General features: G+C 37.5%; 1 protein-coding gene across 3 annotated transcripts in view; it reads right to left on the reverse strand.

Annotated features, from left to right (window-relative positions):
• Nucleotides 1-17,367: 17,367 nt before the first annotated feature.
• Nucleotides 17,368-26,502, reverse strand: part of SH3GLB1 (SH3 domain containing GRB2 like, endophilin B1) — a 39,763-nt gene continuing 30,628 nt past the window's right edge. For all 3 annotated transcript variants that reach the window (XM_037826730.1, XM_037826729.1, XM_037826731.1), the window contains 3 exons: nucleotides 26,030-26,130; nucleotides 22,548-22,776; nucleotides 17,368-22,146 (listed from right to left, as the gene is read on the reverse strand). In XM_037826730.1, the coding sequence (XP_037682658.1) occupies nucleotides 22,039-22,146; nucleotides 22,548-22,776; nucleotides 26,030-26,130 (438 nt within the window). In that variant the 3' untranslated portion in view covers nucleotides 17,368-22,038. The remainder of the gene's footprint in view (nucleotides 22,147-22,547; nucleotides 22,777-26,029; nucleotides 26,131-26,502) is intronic.

Here is a 26,502-nt window from a genome sequence, read left to right on the forward strand (position 1 = left end):
TTCATGTTTTTTAGGAAATTGTCCATTGCATTTAAGTTGTCTAATTTGTTGGTGTACAGTTGTTCATAGTATCCTTTTATGATCCTTTTTATTTCTGGGGTGTCAGTAGTTATGTTCCCCTTCTTATTTCTGATTTTATTTATTTGCATCTTCTCTCTTCTTTTCTTTGGTAGTCAAGCTAAGGGTTTGTCAATTTTGTTGATGTCAAAAAACCAACTTTTGGTTTTGTTGATTCTATTGTTTCTGTTGTTGCTCTCAATTTCTTTAATTTCTGCTCTAATCTTTGTTATTTCTTTCCTTCTGCTTTGTAATTAGCTTCCTGTTCTTTTTCTAGTTCCTCTAGGTGTGCAGTTAGGTCTTTAATTTTACGTCTTTCTTCCTTCTTAATATAGGTGTTTAGGGCTATAAATTTCTCTCTCAACACTGCCTTCACTATGTTCCATAAGTTTTGATATTTTCTGTTCTTGTTTTCATTTCTCTTGAGATATTTACTGCCATTTCTTCTTTGACCCATTGTTCTAGCTTGCTAATGCTGCTGGAATGCAAAACAGCAGAAATGGATTGGCTTTTATGAAAGGGGGTTTATTTGGTTACACAGTTACAGTCTTAAGGCCATAAAGCATCCAAGGTAATGCAGCAACAATTGGGTACCTTTACTGGAGGATGGCCAATGGTGTCCGGAAAACCTCTGTTAGCTGGGAATGCACGTGGCTGGCATCTGCTCCAAGTTCTGGTTTCAAAATGGCTTTCTCCCAGGGCATTCCTCTCTAGGCTGCAGCTCCTTTTCAAAATGTCACTCTCAGAGAGGTGGGCAAGATGACGGAGTGGTGAGGTGTAGGTTTTAGTTACTCCTCCAGGGCAGTAGGTAGAAAGCCAGGAACTGCACGGACAGGACTCCACCGAGCAATTTGACTTTGGGCATACTTCATACAACACTCATGAATGCATGGAACAGCTGAGATCAGTGAAATCTGTAAGTTTTTGCAGCCAGGGGACCTGTGCCCCTCCCTGCCAGGCTCAGTCCCAGGGGAGGACGGGCCGTCAGTGCTGGGGACGAGGAGGGAGAACTGCAGTTGTGGCTCTTATCGGAAACTCATTCTACTGATCCAAACTCCAAATATAGATAGACTGCGACCAGACACCAGAGAATCCAGGAGAAGTCAGCCCAGCAGAGAGGAGATAGGATAGCAAAAACAGCAAGGAAAACCCAAAAATAAAAGAGGAGAATTTTTGGAATTCTGGTGAACATAGAATGGGGAAGGACAGGGCTCAGGTAGAGTCAGGCTCATATGCTAATCCAGAAGGCAAGTTTCTTTGTCTGAAGAGTCATTTTCTCTGCACCCTTGATCATTCCTTAATGGCCCTAATGTCCTTGTCTCTTAGCATTTCAATAGCCCATTAGATCTGCAAGGAGGGCCCTTCCTTTTTTTTTTTTTTTTTTTAATCTTTTTCTCTTTTTCTAAAACAATTACTCTAATAAGCCCATTACAGAAAACCTCAAAGACTTGCAACTTGGGCTCAGACAAAAGCAGAGCTAAGAGAGCTCTGAGACACAAGGCAATAAGTCCAGTGCCTGAGAAAATTTGCTAAACACCACAACTTCCCAAGAAAACGGGGCATCACCTTATAGCCATTTTCCCTGTGGGCAAGGAATGCTCCTGCCTGGTGCCAGCACCACAGCCCAGAGCTGTCCCAAACAACCCAGAGTTACGGGAAGTGTTTCCAACAACACACACACACACCACAAAATTGGTCATGGACATTAGCCTTTCCTGCACCCTCAGCTAATTGTCCCAGAGTTGAGAAGGCAGAGCTGTGTGAAAAGGGGGAAATTAATATGCCCATTCAGACATCCTTTCAGCCCCTACACAGCCCTGCAGCCCAGAACTGCCCTGGGGAGATGGCACTCACCTGTGACATAGCACAGTTATCCCTCAACAGAGGGCCTAGGAGTGCAGGGCTTGGAAGAGGGACCCACTTGCAAGTCCCAGGGACCATACGCCAATACCAAGGACTTGTGGGTCAGCAGCAGAGAAAAACTGTGGCAAGACTGAACTGAAGGATTAGACTATTGCAACAGCTTTAAATCTCCAGGAACACCAGGGATATTTGATTATTAAAGCCTCCCCCCCCTCCAACCACTCAAATACACGCCCCATATACAGAGCGGGCAATACCTACTACACACGCAAGCCTGGTGCACCAATTGGACCCCACAAGACTCACACCCCCACTCACCAAAAAGACAAAGTTGGGGAGAACTGGCTTGAGGGGAATAGGTGGCTCGTGGATGCCACCTGCTGGTTAGTTCAAGTATACTCCACGTAGCGGTAGATCTGACAAATTAGAGATAAAGGTTTTAATCAGTCTACAAATCCTAAAAGAACCAAATCAAGTTAAGCAAATGCCAAAAGGCCAAAAACAACAGAAAATTTTAAAGCATGTGAAAAAACCAGGTGATATGGATAACCCAAGCCCAAACACCCAAATCAAAAGGTCAGAGGAGACACAGTACTTGGAGCAATTAATCAAAGTACTAAAGATGAACAATGAGACCATGGCACAGGATATAAAGGACATGAAGAAGCCCTAGAAGAGCATAAAGAAGAAATTGCAAGAGTAAATAAAAAAAATAGACGATCTTATGGAAATAAAAGAAACTGTTGACAAAATTAAAAAGATTCTGGATACTCATAGTACAAGACCAGAGGAAGATGAACAGAGAATCAGTGACCTGGAGGATGACAGAATGGAAAATGAAAGAACAAAAGAAAGAATGGGGAAAAAAATTAAAAAATTGAAATGGGCCTCAGGGATATGATAGATAATATAAAATGTCCAAATATAAGACTCACTGGTGTTCCAGAAGGGGAAGAGAAGGGAAAAGGTCTAGGAACAGTATTCAAAGAAGTTGTTGGGGAAAACTTCCCAAATCTTCTAAACACCATAAATACACAAATCATAAATACCCAGTGAACTCCAAATAGAATAAATCCAAATAAACCACTCTGAGACATAGTCTGATCACACTGCCAAATACAGAAGAGAAGGCACAAGTTCTGAAAGCAGCAAGAGAATAGCAATTCACCACATACAAAGGAAACAGCATAAGACTAAGTGGTGACTACTCAGCAGCCACCATGGAGGCAAGAAGGCAGTGGCATGACATATATAAAATTCTGAGAGAAAAATTGCCAACCAGGAATTCTTTATCCAGCAAAGCTCTCCTTCAAATTTGAGAGAGAGCTTAAATTTTTCACAGACAAACAAATGCTGAAAGAATTTACTAACAAGAGACCTGCCCTACTTCAGATACTAAAGGGAGCCCTACTGACAGACAAAGAAAGAAAGGAGAGAGAGATATGGAGAAAGGTTCAGTACTAAAGAGGTTCAGTATGGGTACATTTAAGGACATTAAGAGAGAGAGAGAAAAAATGTATATGACAAACATAAACCAAAGGATAAGATGGATGATTCAAGAAATGCCTTCACAGTAATAACATTTAATGTAAATGGATTAATCTCCATAATTAAAAGATACAGATTGGCCAAATGGATTAAAAAAAATGAACCATCAATGTGTTGCATACAAGAGACTCATCTTAGACACAGGGACACAAAGAAATTGAAAGTGAAAGAATGGAAAAGAATATTTCATGCAAGCTGCAGCCAAAAGAAAGCAGGAGTAGCAATATTAATCTCAGATAAAATAGACTTTAAATGCAAGGATGTTATGAAAGACAAAGAAGGCCACTACATACTAATAAAAGGGGCAATTCAACAAGAAGAAATAACAATCATAAATGTTTATGCACCCAAACAAGGTGCCACAAAATACATGAGACAAACACTGGCAAAACTAAAGGAAGCAACTGATGTTTCCACAATAATTGTGGGAGACTTCCACACATCACGCTCTCCTATAGATAGATCAACCAGACTGAAGACCAGTAAGGAAATTGAAAACCTAAACAATCTGATGAATGAATTGGATTAAAGAGACATATATAGAACATTACATCCCAAATCACCAGGATACACATTCTTCTCTAGTGATCATGGAACTTTCTCCAGAATAGACCATACACTGGGACATAAAACAAGCCTCAATAGATTTTAAAAAAATTGAAATTATTCAAAGCACATTCTCTGACCACAATGGAATACAATTATTGTCAATAACCATCAGAAACCTAGAAAATTCGCAAATACCTGGAGGTTAAACAACATGCTCCTAAACAATCAGTGGGTTAAAGAAGAAATAGCAAGAGAAATTTTTCAATATATACAGACAAATGAAAATGAAAACACAACCTACCAAAACCTACGGGATGCAGCAAAAGTGGTACTGAGGGGGAAATTTATAGCACTAAACACATATTTTAAAAAGGAAGAAAGAGCCAAAATCAAAGAACTAATGGATCAACTGAAGAAGCTAGAAAATGAACAGCAAACCAATTCTAAAACAAGTAGCAGAAAAGAAATAACAAGGATTAAAGCAGAAATAAATCACATAGAGAACAAAAAAACAATAGGATAAATAACACCAAAAGTTAGTTCTTTGAGAAGTTCAACAAGATTGATGAGCCCCTAGCTAGACTGACAAAATCAAGATGAGAGAAGACCCATATAAACAAAACAATGAATGAGAAAGGTGACATTACTGTGGCTCCCACAGAAATTAAAAAAATTATAAGAGGATACTATGAACAACTGTAGGCCAACAAACTAGATAATGTAGAGGAAATGGACAATTTCCTGGAGACATATGAACAACCTAGACTGACCAGAGAAGAAACAGAAGACCTTAACCAATCAATCACAAGCAAAGAGATCCAATCAGTCATCAAAAAGCTTCCCACAAATAAATGCCCAGGGCCAGATGGCTTCACAGGGGAATTCTACGAAACTGTCCAAAAAGAATTGACACCAATCTTACTTAAACTCTTTCAAAACATTGAAGAAAATGGAACACTACCTAACTCATTTTATGAAGCTAACATCAATCTAATACCAAAACCAGACAAAGATGCTACAAAAAAGGAAAACTACAGGCCTATCTCCCTAATGAATACAGATGCAAAAATTCTCAACAAAATACTTGCAAATCAAATCCAAAGACACATGAAAAAAATCATACACCATGACCAAGTGGGATTCATTCCAGCCATGCAAGAATGCTTCAACATAAGAAAATCAATCAATGTATTACAAACATTAACAAATCAAAAGGGAAAAATCAAATGATCATCCCAATAGAAGCTTAAAAAGCATTTGACAAAATCCAACATCCCTTTTTGATAGATGTTGTTCAAAAGGTAGGAATTGAAGGAAACTTTCTCAACATGATAAAGAGCCTATATGAAAAACCCACAGCCAGCATAGTACTCAATGGTGACAGACTGAAAGCCTTCCCTTTAAGATCAGGAACAAGACAAGGATGCCTGCTGTCACCACTGTTATTCAGCATTCTGCTGGAGGTGCTAGCCAGGGCAATCTGGGAAGACAAAGAAATAAAAGGCATCCAAATTGGAAAGAAAGAAGTAAAATTGTCATTGTTTGCAGATGATATGGTCTTATATCTGGAAAACCCTGAGAAATTGACGATACAGCTACTAGAGCTAATAAATTTAGCAAAGTAGTGGGATACAAGATTAATGCACATAAGTCAGTAATGTTTCTATATGCTAGAAATGAACAAACTGAAGAGACACTCAAGAAAAAGATACCATTTTCTATAGCAACTAAAAAAATCAAGTACCTAGGAATAAACTTAACCAAAGATGTAAAAGACCTATACAAAGAAAACTACATAACTCTACTAAAAGAAACAAAAGGGGACCTTAAAAGATGGAAAAATATTCCATGTTCATGGATAGGAAGGCTAAATGTCATTAAGGTGTCAATTCTACCCAAACTCATATACAGATTCAATGCAATCCCAGTCAAAATTCCAACAACCTACTTTGCAGACTTGGAAAAGCTAGTAATCAAATTTATTTGGAAAGGAAAGATGCCTCAAATTGCTAAAGACACTCTAAAAAAGAAAAACAAAGTGGGAGGACTTCCACTTACTGACTTTGAAGCTTATTATAAAGCCACAGTTGTCAAAACAGCATGGTACTGGCACAAAGATAGACATATTGATCAATGGAATCGAATTGAGAATTCGGAGATAGACCTCCAGATCTACAGCTGAGTGATCTTTGATAAGACCCCCAAAGCCACTGAACTGGGACATAGCAACAAATGGGGCTGGGAGAGTTGGATATCCATATCCAAAAGAATGAAAGAGGACCCCTACCTCACACCCTACACAAAAATTAACTCGAAGTGGATCAAAGATCTCAATATAAAAGACAGTACCATAAAACTCCTAGTAGATAATGTAGGGAAACATCTTCAAGACCTTGTATTAGGCGGCCACTTCCTTGACTTTACACAAGCAACAAAATTAAAAATAGATAAATGGGGATTCCTCAAGCTTAGAAGTTTCCGTACATCAAAGGAATTTGTCAAAAAGGTGAAGAGGCAGCCAACTCAATGGGAAAAAATTTTAGGAAATCATGTATCTGACAAAAGACTGATATCTTGCATATATAAAGAAATCCTACAACTCAATGACAATACTACAGACAGCCCAATTATAAAATGGGCAAAAGATATGAAAAGACAGTTCTCTGAAGAGGAAATACAAATGGCCAAGAAACACATGAAGAAATGTTTAGCTTCACTAGCTATTAGAGAGATGCAAAATAAGACCATGATGAGATACCATCTCACATCAATTAGAATGGCTGCCATTAAACAAACAGGAAACTACAAATGCTGGAGAGGATGTGGAGAAATTGGAACTCATTCATTGTTGGTGGGACTGTATAATGGTTCAGCCACTCTGGAAGTCAGTCTGGCAGTTCCTTAGAAAACTAGATATAGAGTTACCCTTTGATCCAGCGATTGCACTTCTTGGTATATACCCGGAAGATCTGAAAGCAGAGATACGAATAGATATCTGCAAGCCAATGTTCATAGCAGCATTATTCACAATTGCCAAGAGGTGGAAACAACCCAAATGTCCTTCAACAGATGAGTGGATAAATAAAATGTGGTATATACACACAATGTAATACTACATGGCAGTAAGAAGGAACGATGTCGTGAAACATATGACAACATGGATGAACCTTGAAGACATAATGCTGAGCGAAATAAGTCAGGCAGAAAAAGAGAAATATTATATGCTACCATTAATGTGTACATTGAAAAATGTAAAACAAATGGTTTATAATGTAGAATGTAGGGGAACTATTGATAGGGAGCAGTTAAGGAAGGGGGAAGGGTAACCCAATAAGAACAGATAAGCTATCATGGGTAAATTTAACATTCTGGGAATGCCCAGGAATGACTATGGTCTGTTAATTTCTGATGGGTATGGTGGAGCAAGTTCACAGAAATGTTGCTATGTTAGGTTACTTTCTTGGGGTAGAGTAGGAACATGTTGGTTGGAAGTAAAGTAGTTATCTTAGGGTAGTTGTCTTTTTCTTATTCCCTTGTTATGGTTTGTTTCAAATTTTTTTTATTGTATTTTTAATTTTTTTGATACAGTTTATTAAAAAAAAATTAATGAAAAAAATGAAAAAAATATGCAGAGCCCCCTTGAGGAGCTGGTGGAGAATGCAGTGGTATTAGGCTTCTCCACCTCGATGGTTGCTGATGTGCTCACAGACATAGGGGACTGGTGGTTTGATGGGCTGAGCCCTCTACCACAGGACTTGCCCTTGGGGAGACTGTTGCTGCAAAGGAGAGGCTAGGCCTGCCTATAATTGTGCCTAAGAGCCTCCTCCTGAATGCCTCTTTGTTGCTCAGATGTGGCCCTCTCTCTCTACCTAAGCCAACTTGGCAGGTGAAATCACTGCCCTCCCCCCTATGTGGGATCAGACACCCAGGGGAGTGAATCTCCCTGGCAACGTGGAATATGACTCCTGAGGAGGAATCTAGACCCAGCATTGTGGGATGGAGAACATCTTCTTAATCAAAAGGGGGAAATGAAAGGAAATGAAATAAGCTTCAGTGGCAGAGAGATACCAAAAGGAGCTGAGAGGTCACTCTGGTGGGCACTCTTACATACAATATAGACAACTCTTTTTAGCTTCTAGTGAATTGGAGGAGTTAGCAGTAAATACCTGAAACTATCAAACTACAACCCAGAACCCATGAATCTTGAAGACAATTGTATAAAAATGTAGCTTATGAGGGGTGAATGTGATTGGGAAAGCCATATGGACCACACTCCCCTTTGTCTAGTTTATGGATGGATGAGTAGAAAAATGGGGTAAGGAAAACAAACAAACAAACAAAAAAGGCACCTAGTGTTCTTTTTTACTTTAATTGCTCTTTTTCACTTTAATTTTTATTTTTGTTATTTTTGTGTGTGTGGTAATGAAGGTGTCTGGGATTGATTTTGGTAATGAATGCACAACTATGTGGTGGTGCTGTGAACAACTGAATGTACACTTTGTTTTGTATGACTGCATGGTATGTGAATATATCTCAATAAAATGAATTAAAAAAATGTCACTCTCAGTTGCCCTTGGGGTGTTTGTCCTTTCTTAGCTTCTCTGGAGCAAGAGTCTGCTTTCAACAGCCATCTTCAAACTGTCTCTCATCTGCAGCTACTCTCTTAGCTTCTGTGAATTCTTCAAAGTGTCCCTCTCGGCTGTAGCAAGCTTGCTCCTTCTGTCTGAGCTTACATAGTGCTCTAGTAAACTAATCAAGGCCCACGCTGAATGGGCCAGGCCACACCTCCATGGAAACCATCCAATCAGAGTCATCACCCACAGTTGGGTGGGGCACATCTCCATGGAAACACTCAAAGAATTACAATCTAACAAACACTGATACATCTGCCCACACAAGATTACACCAAAGATAATGGCATTTTGGGGGACATATTACATTCAAACTGGCATACCCACTGATTGTTTCAGTGTGTTGTTTAACCTTCATTTGTGATTTTTCCAGTTCTCCACTTGTTATTAATATCCAGCTTCATTCCATTGTGATCAGAGAAAGTGCTTTGTATAATTTCAATTTTTTTTTTTTAATTTATTGAGACTTGTTTTGTGACCCAACATGGTGGTTTATCCTGGAGATAGACTTGAGAATAATGTATATCCTGCTGTGTTATGATGCAATGTTCTGTATATGTCTATTAGTTCTAGTTTGTTTATCAGATTATTCAAGATTTCTGTTTCTTTATTAATCCTTTGTCTGGATGTTCTATCCATTGATGAGAGTGGTATATGGAAGCCTCCACCTGTTAGAGACATTATTACTCCCTTTACTTTTGCCAGTGTTTGCCTCATGTAATTTGGGGCATCCTGATTTGGTGTATAAATATTTATAACTATTATTTCTTCTTGGTGGATTGCCCCTTTTATTAATATATAGTGTCCTTCTTTGTCTCTTTTAACAGTTTTACATTTAAAGTGTATTTTGCCTGATATTAGTTAGCTACCCCAGCTCTTTTTAGGTTACTGTTTGTGTGGAATATCTTTTTCAAACTTTGACTTTCAATATATTTGTATCCTTGAGTCTAAAGCAAGTGTCTTGTAGATAGCATATAAATGGCTCATGATTTTTTATCCAGTCTACCAATCTGTATCTTTTTATTGGGGAGTTTAATCCATTAATATTCAATGCTACTACTTTAAAGGCAGTACTTACTTCAGCCATTTTATCATTTTGTTTTTTATATCTTCTTTCCCTCTCTTTTTATCCTTTTAGTTACCCTTACTGATAATCTTCTTTTCTACACTCTCCTCCAAGCCTCTCTCTCCTGTTCTGTCTTTTTCTTTCAGCCTGCAGAACTACTTTTAATATATATTTTTTAGGGCAGGTCTCCTGTTAATGAACTCTCTCATCTTTTATCTGTGAATGTTTTAAATGCTCCCTCATTTTTGAAGGACAGTTGTGCAAGATAAAGAATTCTTTGCTGGCAGTTTTTCTTTTTCAGTATCTTAAATATACCACTGCCTTCTTGCCTCCATAATTCCTGATATGAAATCATCACCTAGTCTTATTGAGTGTTCCTTGTATGTGACAGATCACTTTTCTCTTGCTTTCAGAATTCTCTCTTTATCTTTGGCAGATGACAGTATGATTAGTATGTGTCTTGGAGTAGGTCTATTTTGATTTATTCTGTTTGGAGTATGTTGCGCTTCTTAGATATGTATATTTACATCTTTGATAAGAATTGGGAAGTTTTCAGCCATTATTTTCTCAATTATTCTTTCTTTCCCTTTTCCCTTCTGGGACACCCATGGTACACATGTTCATGTGCTTCATGTTGTCATTCAATTCCCTGAGATCTTGCTCAAATTTTTCCATGCTTTTGGATGTCCTGTCTTCTAAGTCACTGTTCCTTTCTTCTGCCTGTTCAAATCTGCAGTTGTAGCATATTTTTTAATCTCATCTATTGTGCCTTTCATTCCTGTAAATTCTGCTATTTTTCTTTGTATGATTTCAAATTCTTTTCATGCTCACTCAGTGTCTTCTGAATATTGTTTATATCTTTAGCTGTATTTTCCTTCCTCAACTTGAATTGGTTTAGGAGATGTTCCAGTTTGCTAAAGCTGCCATTATGCAAATGGATTGGCTTTTATAAATAGGGTTTATTAGGTTACAAATTTATAGTTCTAAGGTCATAAAAGTGTCCAAACTAAGGCATCAACAGAGGATAACTTCACTGAAGGAAGGCCAATAGCATCCAGAACACCTCTGTCAGCTGAGAAGCATGTGGCTAGCATCTGCTTGTCCTTTGCTTCTGGGTTGTATTTCAAAATGGCTTTCTCCAACATGTCTCTGGGCATCTCTCTTAGCTTCTCTCAGCTCTTTGCTTGGTTCTCCTGGGGCATTTCTCTCTAAGCATCTGAGAGTCCTCTCTTAGCTTCTCCAGAGCAAACTCTGAGCTTCTTCTCTTAGCTTAGCATCTCCAAACATCTTCCTGTCTGCATCTCCCAGCATCTCCAAGCATCTGCATCTCTATGGGCTCTCAGCTTTCAAGGACTTCAGTGTTCTAATTAAGATCCACCCAGAATGGGTGGGGGTCACATCTTTATGGAAATAATCTAATTAAAGGTCCCACCCCACAAGATTAGAATAAAGGAACATGGCTTTCTGGGGTCCATAACAGCTCCAAACCAGCAAAGAAGATTTGCTTGAATACCTTTGATTAGTTGTCCCAAATTTTGTATCTCCTCTTTTTAATTTGTTCCTTGAGAGGGCCATATCTTCCTGTTTCATATTATGGCTTGTAATTTTTTGCTGATATTTGGGCATCTGATTTTCTTGATGAAATTGTTCTGAAGATTGGTTTCCCTTTCTTGTCTAGGATTTTGTTGTTGACTGAATTTGTGTTAAGGCTCTTTTTTGACCCTTGGTTCATCAATATTTCCCAGCCAAAATGGTCCAGGGATCCATGGGCACAGATCAGTTCCAAAGGGCCCTGAGGAGAAGGTCAGGAAAGATGCCAAAAAGCCTTTATTTCTGCTGACCAACAGTGTGTTTTCCTGGCCTGCCCAGCAGATGGCACTCTTATTTGGCAACCTATTTCTCACAGCCCCAAGAAGTCAAGGTAGTTTTAGCACCCTGGGGGTTCTGCCTCTTAAGTGTGTCAAAACAATGGCATGGTTGGGGCATATTTGGGACATGCTAAAGCAGTAGGACCCAGTGATCTAAATTTGCCAGCTAATAGATCAGTGGGCTGTGTCCCCTTCTGTTCTTGCGGAGAAGGGCTTTTACAGCCCTCCCAGTCTGCAGTAGCCTGCTAAGCAGGACAGGGCTGCCAGGAGCTGCTTGCCTTGAGGGTAGGGGATGGGCACCTGAAGGCTTGGCCACGTGAATTACTCACACTGCAGTTCTTCACTCTCTTAGTCCTGCTCTTGTCTGGATGCTGTGTAGTACTCCCTTGGTCTCTGGAACCCCAGAGCAGTTATTTCAATTTCTTCCTATCCATTAGCTGTTTTGGGTAGAGGATTGAGTGAGCCCTGCAACTCCCTATTCCACCATTTTTCTGGAAGACCCCTGAAGAGCTTCTTACTATATAATTAAATATAAAGAAACAACTCCATTGAATATCTATCAGTAGATATGCTTGCAATTCAAGTTAATAATTTGGGGGTTGACATTGGTTACTATTAAAATGTGTAACAACTTTGGCCTATTTAGAGCATCATGGGATGTAAGGTTATCTGCTTTAATCTTTTCATTTCACAGATGAGAAATCTGTGGGCCTAAGAGGTTAGCTGAATAATTTGCCTGAGGGTACATACCCACAAATTTAATTCCTACTGGACGTGCTATCTAAATGTTCTCAGAAAGAATGGTTTATGATGAACTACTCTAAAACCACAGTTGTTTTAGTCTCCTGCAACATGTAATTGGTTTACATCTAAACACCCTATGTAGAAGTTAAAGTTATTTCATTTTCTAAGGTTACAGTATACCACAAATTTATCTTGAGGCATTCATCAGGAAGTTACCTGAAATAAAAGCTATTTTATGGGTGCATGATTGACATTGTTTTATAATCACACTATGCAATTTGTAACATACACTTTGAAAAACTTCAGGTCAGAATGATCATGGTATACTCTATGATATGGAACATTGGAGCTTTGATTATCCCATTTTTTCCTACAGACCCTGGACTATTTTTATTTTCTGAGAAAAACCTTGACCCTTCCTCCAAGTACTCCTTTTCGCAGAGGTGGAACAACCTTTTATTCAGATTTCAGTTGATTAATTTTTGTTAAAAGAATTTCAACGTATTTTCCATATGATTGTTGTGTACACCATATTCTTATCAGAAAATTTACCCTCAAACTTTCAGCTGACAAATTCTTATGAATAGCTTGGTTATGAGAAATATATATGGAACTTTGTCTGAGGTATGTGTAGATCATTCATTACTTTAGAAATTCTAACTATAATAATAGAATTTGTTAAGTATTTACTATATGCCAGTTACTGAGATAGGTCCATATGTGCATTTACATTGTATCTTTTAATCCTCACTGGCAGTGATTCTTTTGCATGCATCAATATCACCCCAAAGGCATGTTAAAATACAAATTGCTGCTGCTCATCCCTAGGGTTTCTGATTCAGTAGGTCTAGGGTGGGGTGTAAGAATGTGCATTTCTAACAAATTCCAATGTGATACTGATGCTGCTAGTTTGGGGACCACATTTTGAGAACTATTGCTTGTAACAAATCTAGGTGGTAGATATTTTGATCTTTTTTACAGATGAGGAAATAAGAATTGAGTTTATCTAACTTGTTCAACACATAGTTAATAAGTGGCGGATTTGGGATTTAAAAACTTGCTTGATTCCAAAATCTATAGCCTTAATCTCTATGCTTGGTGGTTTTATTTTAAATATAGGAAGTTCTGTCCAGGCAGAATATAATAGAGTAAGAGTAATAGTAACAGTAACATTTTACACCTAGTAATAGGTCAGGACCCTATTATTCCCAACACTGAGATTCAACTACATTAAAACATGTGGATGCTGTGAGATGGTCCTAATCAAAGCCTGACTTTTGGATAGAGTAACACAGTCCTGGAGACAGAATTTATCATAAAGGTAGAAATAGATTAGACTGGTGAGCAGCATCCCCACACCAAAAGCTATGGGACAAATGAGTCCTCTTGGTTCCAGGTCTGCAAAGTATCCAATAGTGAAATTTGTCTTCACCAGCTATCCTGGTGGGGGCTGGTTCTTGGAAGAAATGACTGTGTGTAAATTTAAAGAGGTCTTGTGCCTAGGGAGTCTTGCTTTGAGAAGTCCTCTATTGAGAACAATAGAAAAGGAAGAAATGGTCCCTTCATGCCACAGTGCTCTGACTTCCATTTCTGAGGATATAGTGAGCCAGGCACTGGAGACTGGGTAGCACTGCAGAAGAGGATGGGTCAGGAGTCAGCAGGAAGCACAGGTGTCTAGATAAGATCCCTGTCACCATGAGATTGCCTAGGTGGTGGACCCCCATTATTGTATTGGTGAGGAAAGGAAAAGAGCTCTTTCATGTAACTGCTTTAAGACTTTGAGTCATGATGAGCAAACTTATTGCCTCCAATTAAATTAATTAAAAGTGTTCCATACCCACTTGTATAGAGTGCTATAGCAGAGGCCAGAGGTAACTTTCCAATTTCACTGACTTCCCACCTGCTAAATCCCAGCTTCACTGGCAGTGGCCATAGAAAATTGCCAGGCAACTGAGGTAGGCATGTGGGATGGTGGTGGTGGGGGCGGGACGCAGCAGTTCTGGATGGTCTGAGTCCCCTTTCCATCAGCAGGTATATATGGAGAAAAGGATTGGTTTGTGGAGCTCAAGTTAACTCTGCTTTGGTGTTTGATGTTCTCAGTGACCCCTTTATGAATACTTTTCCTTTATGAGTCCCTTCTCCTGAACAACTAGCAAGGTTCTATACGTGAATGGTCAATTTGAAGTTTGATCGTGCTTTCTTCTTTGCTTTCGCTGCTTGTGATCTCGGATCTGCCATTTACAATAGTAATTGAGCAGAATCTTCTATTTTACATTCTTAGACTATTTTACCCTTTTCCCTTTGTACATTTACCTTTCTCATGTTACATGGCACACATTTTCCCAACCATCTGGCCTTTATGAAAGAAAGGAGAGTGAAATGCAAAAAAAAAAAAAGGGTAGAAAAGTAGCAGAAGGGAGGAAGGAAGGAAACAACCTATTTTAAAGTACATTTACACAGAAAAGTTTAACAATGGAAATACCCCAACCCTAACTTAATTGAGGTGAGTGATCTTAAATTTAACCTTAAGTCTAGATATAACCTTTAAAAATTCATTTCCTAATAAATTACTGGTTTGCAACATACAAGTCAGTGATGAGCACTGTGTAAAATGAAAAAGCTAATCGGAGGCAATGCTGATAGATTTGGGGGTTTACTCTCAAAGAAAATCAGATTTGTGTTTTCTACATGGATATCCAAGAATAATGTTTCTGAATCATTAATGGGTCCTTTGTAGAAATTAGAATGCTGTAAGCAACTATGGGGGGTAGGTGTTTGGGGTGCTAGGTGTTAGGGGGCACAAAATCCATATTCTTTAAGCTCAGCTAGATAGCAATTACAATTCAAGGAGATCAATGCCATAGTGGACTTATATGTATACATATGAATAATTAATTCTGCCTGAGGGAGTCCAGAATATCTTCACAGAAGAGGGAGCTTTTCAGTTTACTATTGACAGGTGAGTAGAGGGTCTTCAGGTGGAGCCAAGCAGAAGAAACTATATATAAAAGGCAAGCTGGCACCCAAGTACATGGTGTGTCTGGGGACTACCTATTATAGCTCAAGTTTCAGAGAACTTACTAGAACATGAGACTAGGCAGAAATTTGTGCACTAAACCCTGTGTAACAGGCTCTCAGAAAAGTTGTAACTGTAGTCCATCTTTCACACCTCATGATCATTTATTTGTCTTAGTCTCACAAACCTGAAGCCTTCTGTATAGACTTCTTATACCTCTTCATGTTATCACTACTCAATCCTTATTGGCTGAGTGGTTCCGAGTTATAATCAACAAACCAGACACCAATTGTGATGCTCAGGTTCATGTGTCAACTTGGCCAGGTGATGGTGCCCAGGTGTCTGGTCAAGTAAGCACTGGCCTGTTACTGTAAGGATATTTGTGGCTGGTTAATAAACCAGAAGGCCAGTTTATTAAATCATCAGCCAATTGACTGCCTCTGTGACTGATTACATCAATGAAGGGCAAGTCTTCCGCAATGACAGAATTCAACTAGCTGGATTTAATCCAATCTGTTGGAGACTGAGAAAGAGAGAACCTTTACTTTTTTGGCTAGCCAGCTTCTCCTGAGGAGTTCATCAAACACCTTCATTGGAGTTGCCAGTTCGCTGCCTGCCCTACGTAATTTGGACTCATGCATCCCCACAGTTCTTGAGACACTTTTATAAAATCTTAATATTTACAGATATCTCCTGTTGGTTCTGTTTCCCTAGAGAACCCTAAATAATACACCAATTTAAAGTTACTTGGGTTGATGGGTTGTCTCTGGTGTTTTGTCTGCTATGATAACTGCAGCTGTTGACCCTGTGACACCTATCTTTTGGAAATACGGCTGAGCAACTTTTAGAATTCAGTTGCTATTGGGACTTTTAGCTAATTACCATTACTTTTATTGAGATGAGTTCTCTGTATCAGACTCTCATGGGTCAAGGGCCACCCTTTAGATCAAGTAACTGCCAAAGCATAAAGATCAGCTGTGGGCCAAGGGTTGGGTGGTTTTATTTAGAAGAGGAAGTCTGGCATGGATGATAGGCCAAACTCACCATTTTATACTACCACCTTCATACACTGCCATAAAATCATGGTACTATTGAAATCTTTGATTATACACCTTGTCTGAAAGTTTTACCTGGTTAAGTTGAATAATCAACTGTGGAAAAACGAGACACATTCTATTAGAAGTAGATTTTGTAAATACAGTGGCAAAGCAATGTGCATTTACTGCAACTACTTTGAAAGAAAATTTTGTCAATGACAGTGATATTTACTCTAGAGGCTGACAATAGCAATTGCTCTCACATACTCAACTGCAGATCCTAATAGCACGTTTTACTAGGAGCAAGCATTTTGTCCATGGCTAATCCTTCGAACCAACCAAGTTGGTTTATAGAATCCTCACTTTAGAAATAAGCAAACAGGATCAAGGAGGTTTAATGACTAATAGGAGGCCACGCAACCTAGTGAGAGAGCCAGTGTTTAACTTAGTCTTGCCTACGTTCCAAAGGCCCTACCTACTTTCCCTACTATGGCCATGTTCCCTAAAACCATCAACAGTAAACCTACAACAAAATTACCAGAAGACTTCATTCTACCTAACATTGTTCTCTTACCATTTCAGCAAAAGTTAGAAAGGTGACAGTGCTTACAGAAGAATGAAAATAATCAAGATGCAAGCTAGTACTTAAACCATTCCCAAAATATCATACGATACATAGCACAAGGGAGAATAGTAAATAATGTCATGTCAGAATAATTAAAGACTGATCTTGGTTTTCATTTTGTAGGGCCTTTTTATCTACCTCTTACCCTTTACTTTTAAACTAAAGACTCCACGAACATTCCCAAAAGGAAAGTTTTCTTTCATATACTGCTGATATAAGCAAAATTCATAAAATTTTTCTAGGGGGCAGCATAGTAGTAGGTAAAAAAGCTTTTACAAATTGATAAACCCTTTCCACTAGCAATTCAACAAAGTATTCACCTAAGGAAATAATTAAGAACACAGAAGACTTACCAACACAATGTTATTTAAAACAGTTTATTAGTGAAAAATTGGAAGCAACCTAAAAATTTAACAGTTTAATAAAACGTGGCACAAATGATGGAATACCATGCAGTCATTTAAAATGATGTAGAAATGTATTTGGCACAGCAAGACAGTCATGGTATTCTTGAATGGAAAAAAGTTACAAAGGAATATGTACAATTTGATCCCATTAAAAAAATCTATATATGCACAGAAAAGAATCTGGAGTGTCATATTAATAATAACAGTTCTCCCTGGATGGTGGGATTGTGGGTAATTTTATTTTTTCTTAACTATATTTTGAGGTGTTTTTTTTTTTTTTTAATACTAGCATGTCTATGACATGTCTTATAAAAAAATATTAAAAAGTCTCCTTTGAAGTAGGGATGAGAGCTGAGCTTAGCAACCTAAGAGGCACAGGGATGTATACATATATTAGTCTGATACTGCTTCATGGTTTTGTCAGGGTGCTCTGATATTAAACTGTCACCAATTAAAAGGCACTGTACTGTGTGGAAATGTGGGTAGTGGCAGGGTGTATCCTTCTTCAGCCCAAAGGATCCATTCCTAGAAACCCTTGACAGCAACCAAGTACTGGCATTCTAAGCAATATTTCCCTTACATTAAGAATACCCTTATACCTTTACACCCATTTTTGACACAGCCAAGCAAGGCTTCTCTCACTTGGGAGAGAACACTGCTGGGAAAGTTACAGAAGACAAGAAGAATTTTTCAAGTGATGTCAGAAAGTAGGCTTGAAAGTGAAAGGCAGGTTTCCTTTGTTTTCCTGCAGTGGTTCTCAAACTTCAGAGTGCAACAGAAATCACCTGAAGGGCTTGTTTTATGTAACACAGACTGCTGGGGCCCACCTATAGAGTTTGATTCAGGGCAGGCCTGGAAATTTGCATTTTAAAATTTCATTCAACAATACTGAGTACATACTATGTGCTAGGCCTTGTGTTAATGGTTGGGGATACTGTGCTCAAGAGTCACAGGTGCATCCTCAGGGAGCCTACATTCTAGAATGGTAGACATGTTAAATAAATTATAAAAATAACTATATTACAATCAGGATATAGTGCTAGAACATAGTAAATTAGTTGAGAAAACAGTTTTTATCTTAAAATATTTGAAAAACTATCACCTGGAAAACTAGGACTAGTTGTATAGGCCCTCAAAGACAAAACAAATAAAATAAAGCTACAAAGTACTGGGGAATAGGAATTAGCATTTTTAACAAGTTCCCAGGTGATGCTGATATTACTGGTCTGAGGACCACACTTTGAGAACCACTGCTTTACTGAGACTAATTCGGATAATAAGGGAAAAACAGCAGCTGTGGTCGTGGAACCTCGCTCCCTTTTGAGTCTCACACCATGAAGTAAGAGCCACTAAATCATCTGGAGAAGGTGGTGAGGCAAAGCTGGCTTTAGGCCAAATTGTGAAGCCCTCTCTCCATTATGGCCTCTACCCAGGCTTGAAGTGCTAAATACTAACTAGGGAAATATATTTCAAAATTTCGAAATTTTGCAAGGCATTCGAGGTAAAGAAGGGATTTTTGACGAATTCTGTCAACAAAGTATGACCTTAAACTGGGCATCTATGGGTAAAGAAGCATGTTATTTCTTTTCCTGCCCTTCATCATTTCCACTCCATAGTTTATCTCAGTAATGTCCTCCCAACAATAGCTTCCCCAGTCTCATTCTGCTTTGTTCTGATGGACTATAATAACAGATTCTGAGGATGGGCTCTAACCCACTAGGGTACCTGGCCTCAGGTTTCTTATTTTACATGTTACTCATAGTGAGGTATCTTCCCATTTTTGGAATTTGCTCCTGCTATAAGAATTTTTCTGAACAGCACCAAAAGAGATGTAACACCATGACTGTTTAGATTAGATTACTTTGAGGATAAAACGCAGTCACTTCTTTTCTGCTTGTAAAGGAGCCTACAATAATTTTCAAGTTTATTATTTCATTCATATGTGCAGCCTTCACATTACTATGCCTTTAGATTAAGCTCAGGGGACACAGAGCTTATTTAAACAATTTTGAATTGCACCATGAATTAATAGGCTTCTGAAGCTTTTCTTCCATGCTTAAGAGCCTTCACAGGCTTTCACCTGAGTAAAAACTAAACCTATGACTTAAAATAAGCCAAAACCAATATAAAACAAAAACTCCAACTAACCATCCAAAAGCCTACTGAAATGAAAAGCAATAAACATGAGAACAAGCCCACATATTGTGGTGAATTTGTGGCAACAACCACAATAAGCCTTTGAACCTTAACATTATCAAATGTACATTACTAGGTTACTATGACCAACATTTACTTGATAGAAAAAGAGAAGGTTCTGATAAAAAGTTTTACACTGACTGTGATGAGGTTAAACCTAGATCTGGGTCTGATTTAAAGGGGGTGAAAGATAGGATTGATAGAGAGTAGGATAGAGCATGAGTAAAAAGAGGTGTACTAGAGAGTACACAGTGATAAACAAGGCCCACAATGTGGGCAGGTCAAGAAGCTACAGGAGCTAGCCAGGAGAAAACTTGTATTTACAGAATGTGTTTACTATATGCCAAGTGGTTCCCTAAAAAGTACCTAACATACAAAATAATATTTGTTCTATAAAATCCTCACAACAACCCTGATATGGCATAATTATTATCCCTGTGAGCTGAATCTGGATTTGAACCTAGGACCATTTCACTTTATTACCCATACTTTTTCACCTTTACTACTCTACTTCCTATAAATCCCATTTATAGCTGGTGTTTAAGTTGACTTGAACTGGGCATGATCTTTGAAAATCTAAAACTTAACTTATATAACATAACAGATGATACTCTATGCTGCAGAACTTCCTTTCTGGGAAAAAATTCACTTGGTTCTACAGATGACCAACCACCCTGAATAGCTTTTGGAGTTCTTTTAAAGCATAGTAATTTGAAGTGTGAGGATCTTGTATAAATACACTGAGAAAAATTGCAGAGCAATTTGTTTCGTAACACAGACATAAAAGGGTAACTACTGTTAAGAGTTCGGCCTGAAAGGATCAACATATGTACCAAGCTCTTACAAAGTGCTCTTAATGCAAAAAGATATTTTAAGTAGTGTTTAAATATTTATCATTTTTTAAAGTACCAAAAAATCATCTTGATACATTAATATTCCCCAAAGAAATGAAGTACACCTTTGCATTTCATGCTTAAGCCAGACTAAACTATTCTTAGTTGTCAAAATGTGCTATGCTTTTTTAGTCCCAGACCTGGCACATCTTGTTCCTTTTGCCAGGAACACTTCCTCCCCAAACCACTTTCCAAACTTCCCTAATCTACCAAGTCTGGATTAGGTGGCACTCCTATATGCTCCTAAACACAGTACCCTTTATTTCTTTTATGATGATACTGACCATGATCTATGACAATTGCCTGTTTATTTCTCTATATCCTCCATTTAAGCTCTGCAGGAGCAAGGACAGTATGCATATTATTGTCCAGGATAGTGCCCAGTGCCTGGCATATAATGGAACCTCAACAAATGTTTGTTGAATGAATAAATGAGAATAAGAGCAGAACAATTTGCCAACTGGAAGATTCATAGCTAATGCTGATTTATAGCAATGGCCCAAATAGCAGCTTTCTGTCCTGAAGGTATCACTAATCATTTCATTAGCGTATGTGTCATAACCAAAGATCTTGCCCAACATAACCTGTTTATTAATAAACTCTCAAATTTTTAGGCTCAGAGTAGCCACAAGTTTATTCTGTGTATACAATTCACTCTAATGAATGTAGTAGATGCTTTAAATCTGTATTTTTATGAGGATCTGTGTGTTCAATAAGAAAAAATTCTCTTTACTGTACTGAAATACGTTCTTAATGGCTCCAGTTCTGATTATGCATTAAATTATAACTGAATAATCTTAAAAACATAGATTATGTTTAGTGAATTAAATTTGTTCCAGATGTTTTAGAACCTTAACTACAAATATACCACAGAAATATGGTAATGACTTCTAAGGGCTAGTTCTTAAATTAAAAAAACAAACACATACCACTCAGTAGTGTTTAAAAACAATAACAAAAAAAACTCCCTAAATAACCCATCAAAACACATTGAAATCATTCAATTTCAGTTAGAAAACAAGGTCAACATGGTATAACTGCAGTTCTGTTTATGAAAGAATCGAGAGGCACATTCTTCCTCAAAAGAAGTTTATATTCTAGATTTTTTTTTTTAAATCAGAAGCTTAAAACAAATTTTAATTTTATTCTTTGGCTATTAATTATACCTAAAAAATGAGTCACTGATATCAATTCACCATAAATTTATTTTACATAAAAGGAAAAACTTGCCATTAATGAAAAATTCAGTAGAAAACAGTTCTTTTGCTTTAAGTTGGGCTCAAAAGTAGGAGCTGCTTATTAGTGAAACCTCAGTAGAAAGAGAATTGTGTAAGAAAACATTCTTGGCATGAAAGTTCTAACATAAATTCTGTAATATTTACCATGCAACTTTATCGGCAGAAAGGCCGGTTTCTGGTGGCTGGTATTTTCTTTTCAGTCTCTTAAGACATTAACATTGAAGATACTTAAACCTGCAATAGAGTTAATTGTATATAAATACGGTGTCATGATGGGTAATCTTTCCATAGGCCACCTATTTAATTGAGCAGTTCTAAGTAGGTAATTGGCACCTTGCCCTTCTGATTTCCCCTTTCCCCCATTAGCCAGTCTGAATCCATTCCAACAACACTGAAGACAGTGATCACCTACAAAATAAAATATTTCCAGTTACTAACTACATTAAAAACATAAACATACAAAAACTAATCAGATTTGTATTTAATTTGCTTATTCATTATCAAAGGGTTAAAAACATCATTGTCAATTTTGCTGAAAGGTAAAAGATTTTATTCAAGGCAGTTTTACATCTTCTGGTTATGTTTTAAATATTTCTGTGATGTTCTATGATGTTAAAGAATAGTAATAAAAAACTTACGCATGTTAATATAACCATCTGAAATCTATGAAATTCCAAATGATTTTGAAATCTATGAAATCATTCCAAATGATTTCCAAATATGTAATGAGGACTTTGCATTCTGTTTAACAATAGTACGAGGTAAGCCAATCTATGATTTAGTTTTCTTTTCTTACCCACATTACTTACCTCATCTGCCAGAAGTGATAATTCACTACTGTTTGCAGCATCATAATCATAGAGAACCCTGGCCTTCCTGCTGCCACTACACTCCTTAAGGTCATGGAGGTTGGAAGGTGAGGCCATTACTAGACCACTTGTTGAAGCCATGGCAGAAGGAACAATCACATTTGATGAAGCAGCCGGTACAGGTGTTACAGAAGTCTGATTGTTGTTACAAAGATAATTGGATGGAAAACTGTTGAAAAGAAAATGGTCAATTATCTACAGTATTTCCAAGTGATTAAAGTTCCTTAATGCCACCACTTGGTGGCACTGTTTAAACTCTGCCAACCTCCACTTTAGAAAAAAATTTACAGATATTTATAATACCTTAATGACAAAGTATGCTACCTAGCTTCTTTTTCCTTCTTGGGCCAATTATATTAGAGAAAATAAAGGTGGTTTTCAAAGGTAAATCTTTTGAAAGTTTATTTCAGAGCTGTCTTTATAAGATTAACCTAAAAATAAAAGTTTTTAGATACCAAACACTAGTGAAAATTTCTCAAGTTAACTCTTTCAGAAATATATGAATACATGAATTCTTTTTAAAATGAAACCAATCCAGTTACATTTTCCTATTCATTCAATTAACAAATATCTACTGAGCATTATTTGCATGTTCAGCATTATTATTACAAATTGAAGACAGAAAGATGAAATGATTCCATTTCCTGAAGGATACATGGATAAGAGAGGGGATGGACATGTAAATAATGTTATACTGATAATTATCATAATGAAATAGAAGATTCAATGGAATAATAGGGCAAATTTCACAAGTTGATTCTGTCTTCTATTCTTTAGGGAAAAAATAAAAATTTTAGTAGAAATCAGTAAAATCCTTGTGATTAATGTGCTTATAAACAATATGAAGAAACTTAGAATTTTCAATTTACTGTAGTTTGCCTCTAATAATACCAAATGAAAAACAGTATGAAACTGCTGGCCTATAATCATTCTAATCCAGCCTTTTCTAAGGCTGGAAATTATCTATAAAAATTCATATTTAAATTTTAATAAGTCTATTAGTTAAAATATAAAAGAACTCATCTGGTAGACTGGGTGAAATTCATCGCTCTGGAAAATATAATTCCCTTCTCTTTATGACCATTGTGCCACCTGGAAATCAGTCATCAACAAAATTCCCTGTATCCTTAACCTCTTTTCTTAAACCTTCCTTTCACCTTATGTTAGTGTTTTTGTTGATTGGTTGGTTGGTTTTTAATCTCCCACCCTCCACTTACCGTTTAGCCTAGAGGTGAATGGAGTAGAATCAAGACTCTTCTCTTAACCAATTCCACCCCATCTTTGAGTATCATCATGCTATTAGACTATACACTACCCACTAACTCTTCTTGTTACACTCATCTACGGATCTTTGGTTCCCCGATACAGTATTAAGATATTGTGATTTTAACATCCATATAGGCAATCCTTCTAACACTTAAGCCTCTCAGATCCATGAACTCTTCTCTTCCAATGATCTTGGGCCTGACACTACACTTAAGCCCCCCATTCCCATGGTCACATCTATTTCAACAAATATCTGGTAATTCTCATAATTACAACCCTTGTAACAATCATAATTTCAAGCATCACATTCTCTGACCATGATCTTTATCTTACTCTCACTTCAACAAGCCTACTAGCACTCCCTTCATGTCCATGGTTAATTATTATAATCAACCCCTTGCATATGCTCTCATATCCCATTCCCCTCTCACTTCATTGCACTTGTTCGGTAAACTCCCCACTATCACCTACTAAATATTCATGCATCTATTGTGACAGGAGAAAAATTTAAAACCACATTGTCTGGTCTTACTTTCAACTTATAAATAGGAACCTCAAGTCAGTCCACAATGCTGCCTGGCAACTACACTACTTTTCTCTAGTCCATTCCTTTTCCATTTTATATCCTCTGTTCCCTCTCAAAATTCTAGCAATTCTCCCCTAACCCTTACACTCAGTTGATGAGCTTGCTGCCTTTTTAATCAAGAGATCAGGAAACTTCTATGCTTTATGTCATCCCTCCTCTTACTTTGCTCCTAAAGCTAATTCATCCACTTGTGTGCAAAATCTCATCCTTTTTTTTCTCTCAAGAATATCACTCCAGAAATTCTTCTGTTTCTTACCAACATTATATTTTCTCCATCTACTAGATCATTACTATCAGCTTGCAAATATGCTGTTATTTCTCCTATCTTAAAAAAACCACTAGACCTCACTTCCTCCTCTGGCTCCTGCTCCATTTCTGTTCCCCTCTACAACAGAACTCCTTCAAAGACTTGTGTAAACTTATTGCCATTATTGCTCTCCTTCCATTCTTTTACATTCACGGCAAAGCTTTGGCTCCTACTGGTCCACCAAAACTACTCTTGTAAAGGTCGGCAGCGATTCAATGTTCCTAAATCCAATAATCAATTCTCAGTCCTCATCTCACTTGACTGATCCAGTGATCACAGTGGAATATTCCTCTCCATTATGACACATTTTCTTCACTTACTTTGAGGACTTTCAGGCCACAGTCTTGGTTTACATCTTACCTCACTGCTCAGTCCTTACCATTCTCCTGGACTGTCAGTTTCCTGAACTTTCCATACTCTCTTTCCTTGGTCCCTTTTATATACCTATTCTATCTTTGCCTAGAATATTCATCCCTACCTTTTCTTCATCTGGATTATTCCTAAAAAAATCATTTTATCCAGGAAACTTTGCTAGATCCATAGAGCCATGGTTTGATGTCCTTAAAGCATCCTGCACTTTTCCACCTTTGTGGAGGTTACATGCTCTGTGGACTAGCTTATTTCTACCTAGAGTCTACATGCTGTGAGAGTAGAGACCATGTTTACTTTGTACATTATTTTATTTCCAATGCTGCTTTACACTGTGAGCTCCTTAAGGGCAGGTATTTTGGCCTGTTCTGTTTGCTGATATAATCCCACGGTCTGGAACAGTGCTTGGTAAATAAAAGGTGTTCAACAAATAATATACTCAAAATAATTATATTAATGGGCTTGAGGTCTTACAGAATATTCCAAATCCCTATTATTTTAACATGAACAAATGAGGAATGAGTAAGTATACATTAGCTTACTTCTGAGGGCAACTAAATGTTAATGTAATTTTACCTTCCTCAACCAACAGCAAAAAGTATTCTGTAGCAATAGGAAAGTGAACCTCAAACACTTCCATTGAAGTTTTCTTTATATAGTAGTAATATATTCACTTAATTATTTTCTCATCCCTGTTAACATTCTTCTTAGCCAGAAGAAATGAAGATGTTTCTGTGACCACAGAAGTTTGATACTTTTCCAAAAAAATAGATTCTGAGCAAGCTAATAAAAGCCATTACTTCTTCTAATCATTACCACTCTTATTATTTCACATGCAAAAATCTCCATGTCTTCTCTAACAGGGATTTCAAGATGTGAAAAGGAAGTTACTACCTTCCCAGCTGTTTCTGGAGGTCTAACATATACTGGTAACACTGTGCATAGTAAGTCATCTGGGCTTCTACAAAGTCATTCAAACAGCGGAGGTGGTGGGCCTGTAAAGGAAAGTTAGAGTCAATTCTTAGCTCTATAATCCACTTTAGTGGCAAATGCTAAGGAGAGACAGCATAACATTGTACTGAGGGAGAATCACCAGTGTCCAGCATCTTACTATAATGCTCAAGACTGACCTCCATACAGTGTAATAACCCTGTTTAGCCAAAACAAAAAACAAAAATAAAAAACAAACAAAACCACCAATGACTGAATTTGATGAGGGTGGTAGAACTAAGTGATGAGGTATATGTAAAAATGAAAAATATTTCTTCATAGATCTTGGAGAGTATCACAACTTAGATTTCTTTGATAAAAGACTGAAGAGGAAGTTTAGTTTTTTCCTCTCAAAACATACTGCCTTAAGATTATCA

The sequence above is a fragment of the Choloepus didactylus genome, chromosome 2 (assembly GCF_015220235.1).
Source record: "Choloepus didactylus isolate mChoDid1 chromosome 2, mChoDid1.pri, whole genome shotgun sequence".
NCBI classification, from domain to species: domain Eukaryota; kingdom Metazoa; phylum Chordata; class Mammalia; order Pilosa; family Megalonychidae; genus Choloepus; species Choloepus didactylus.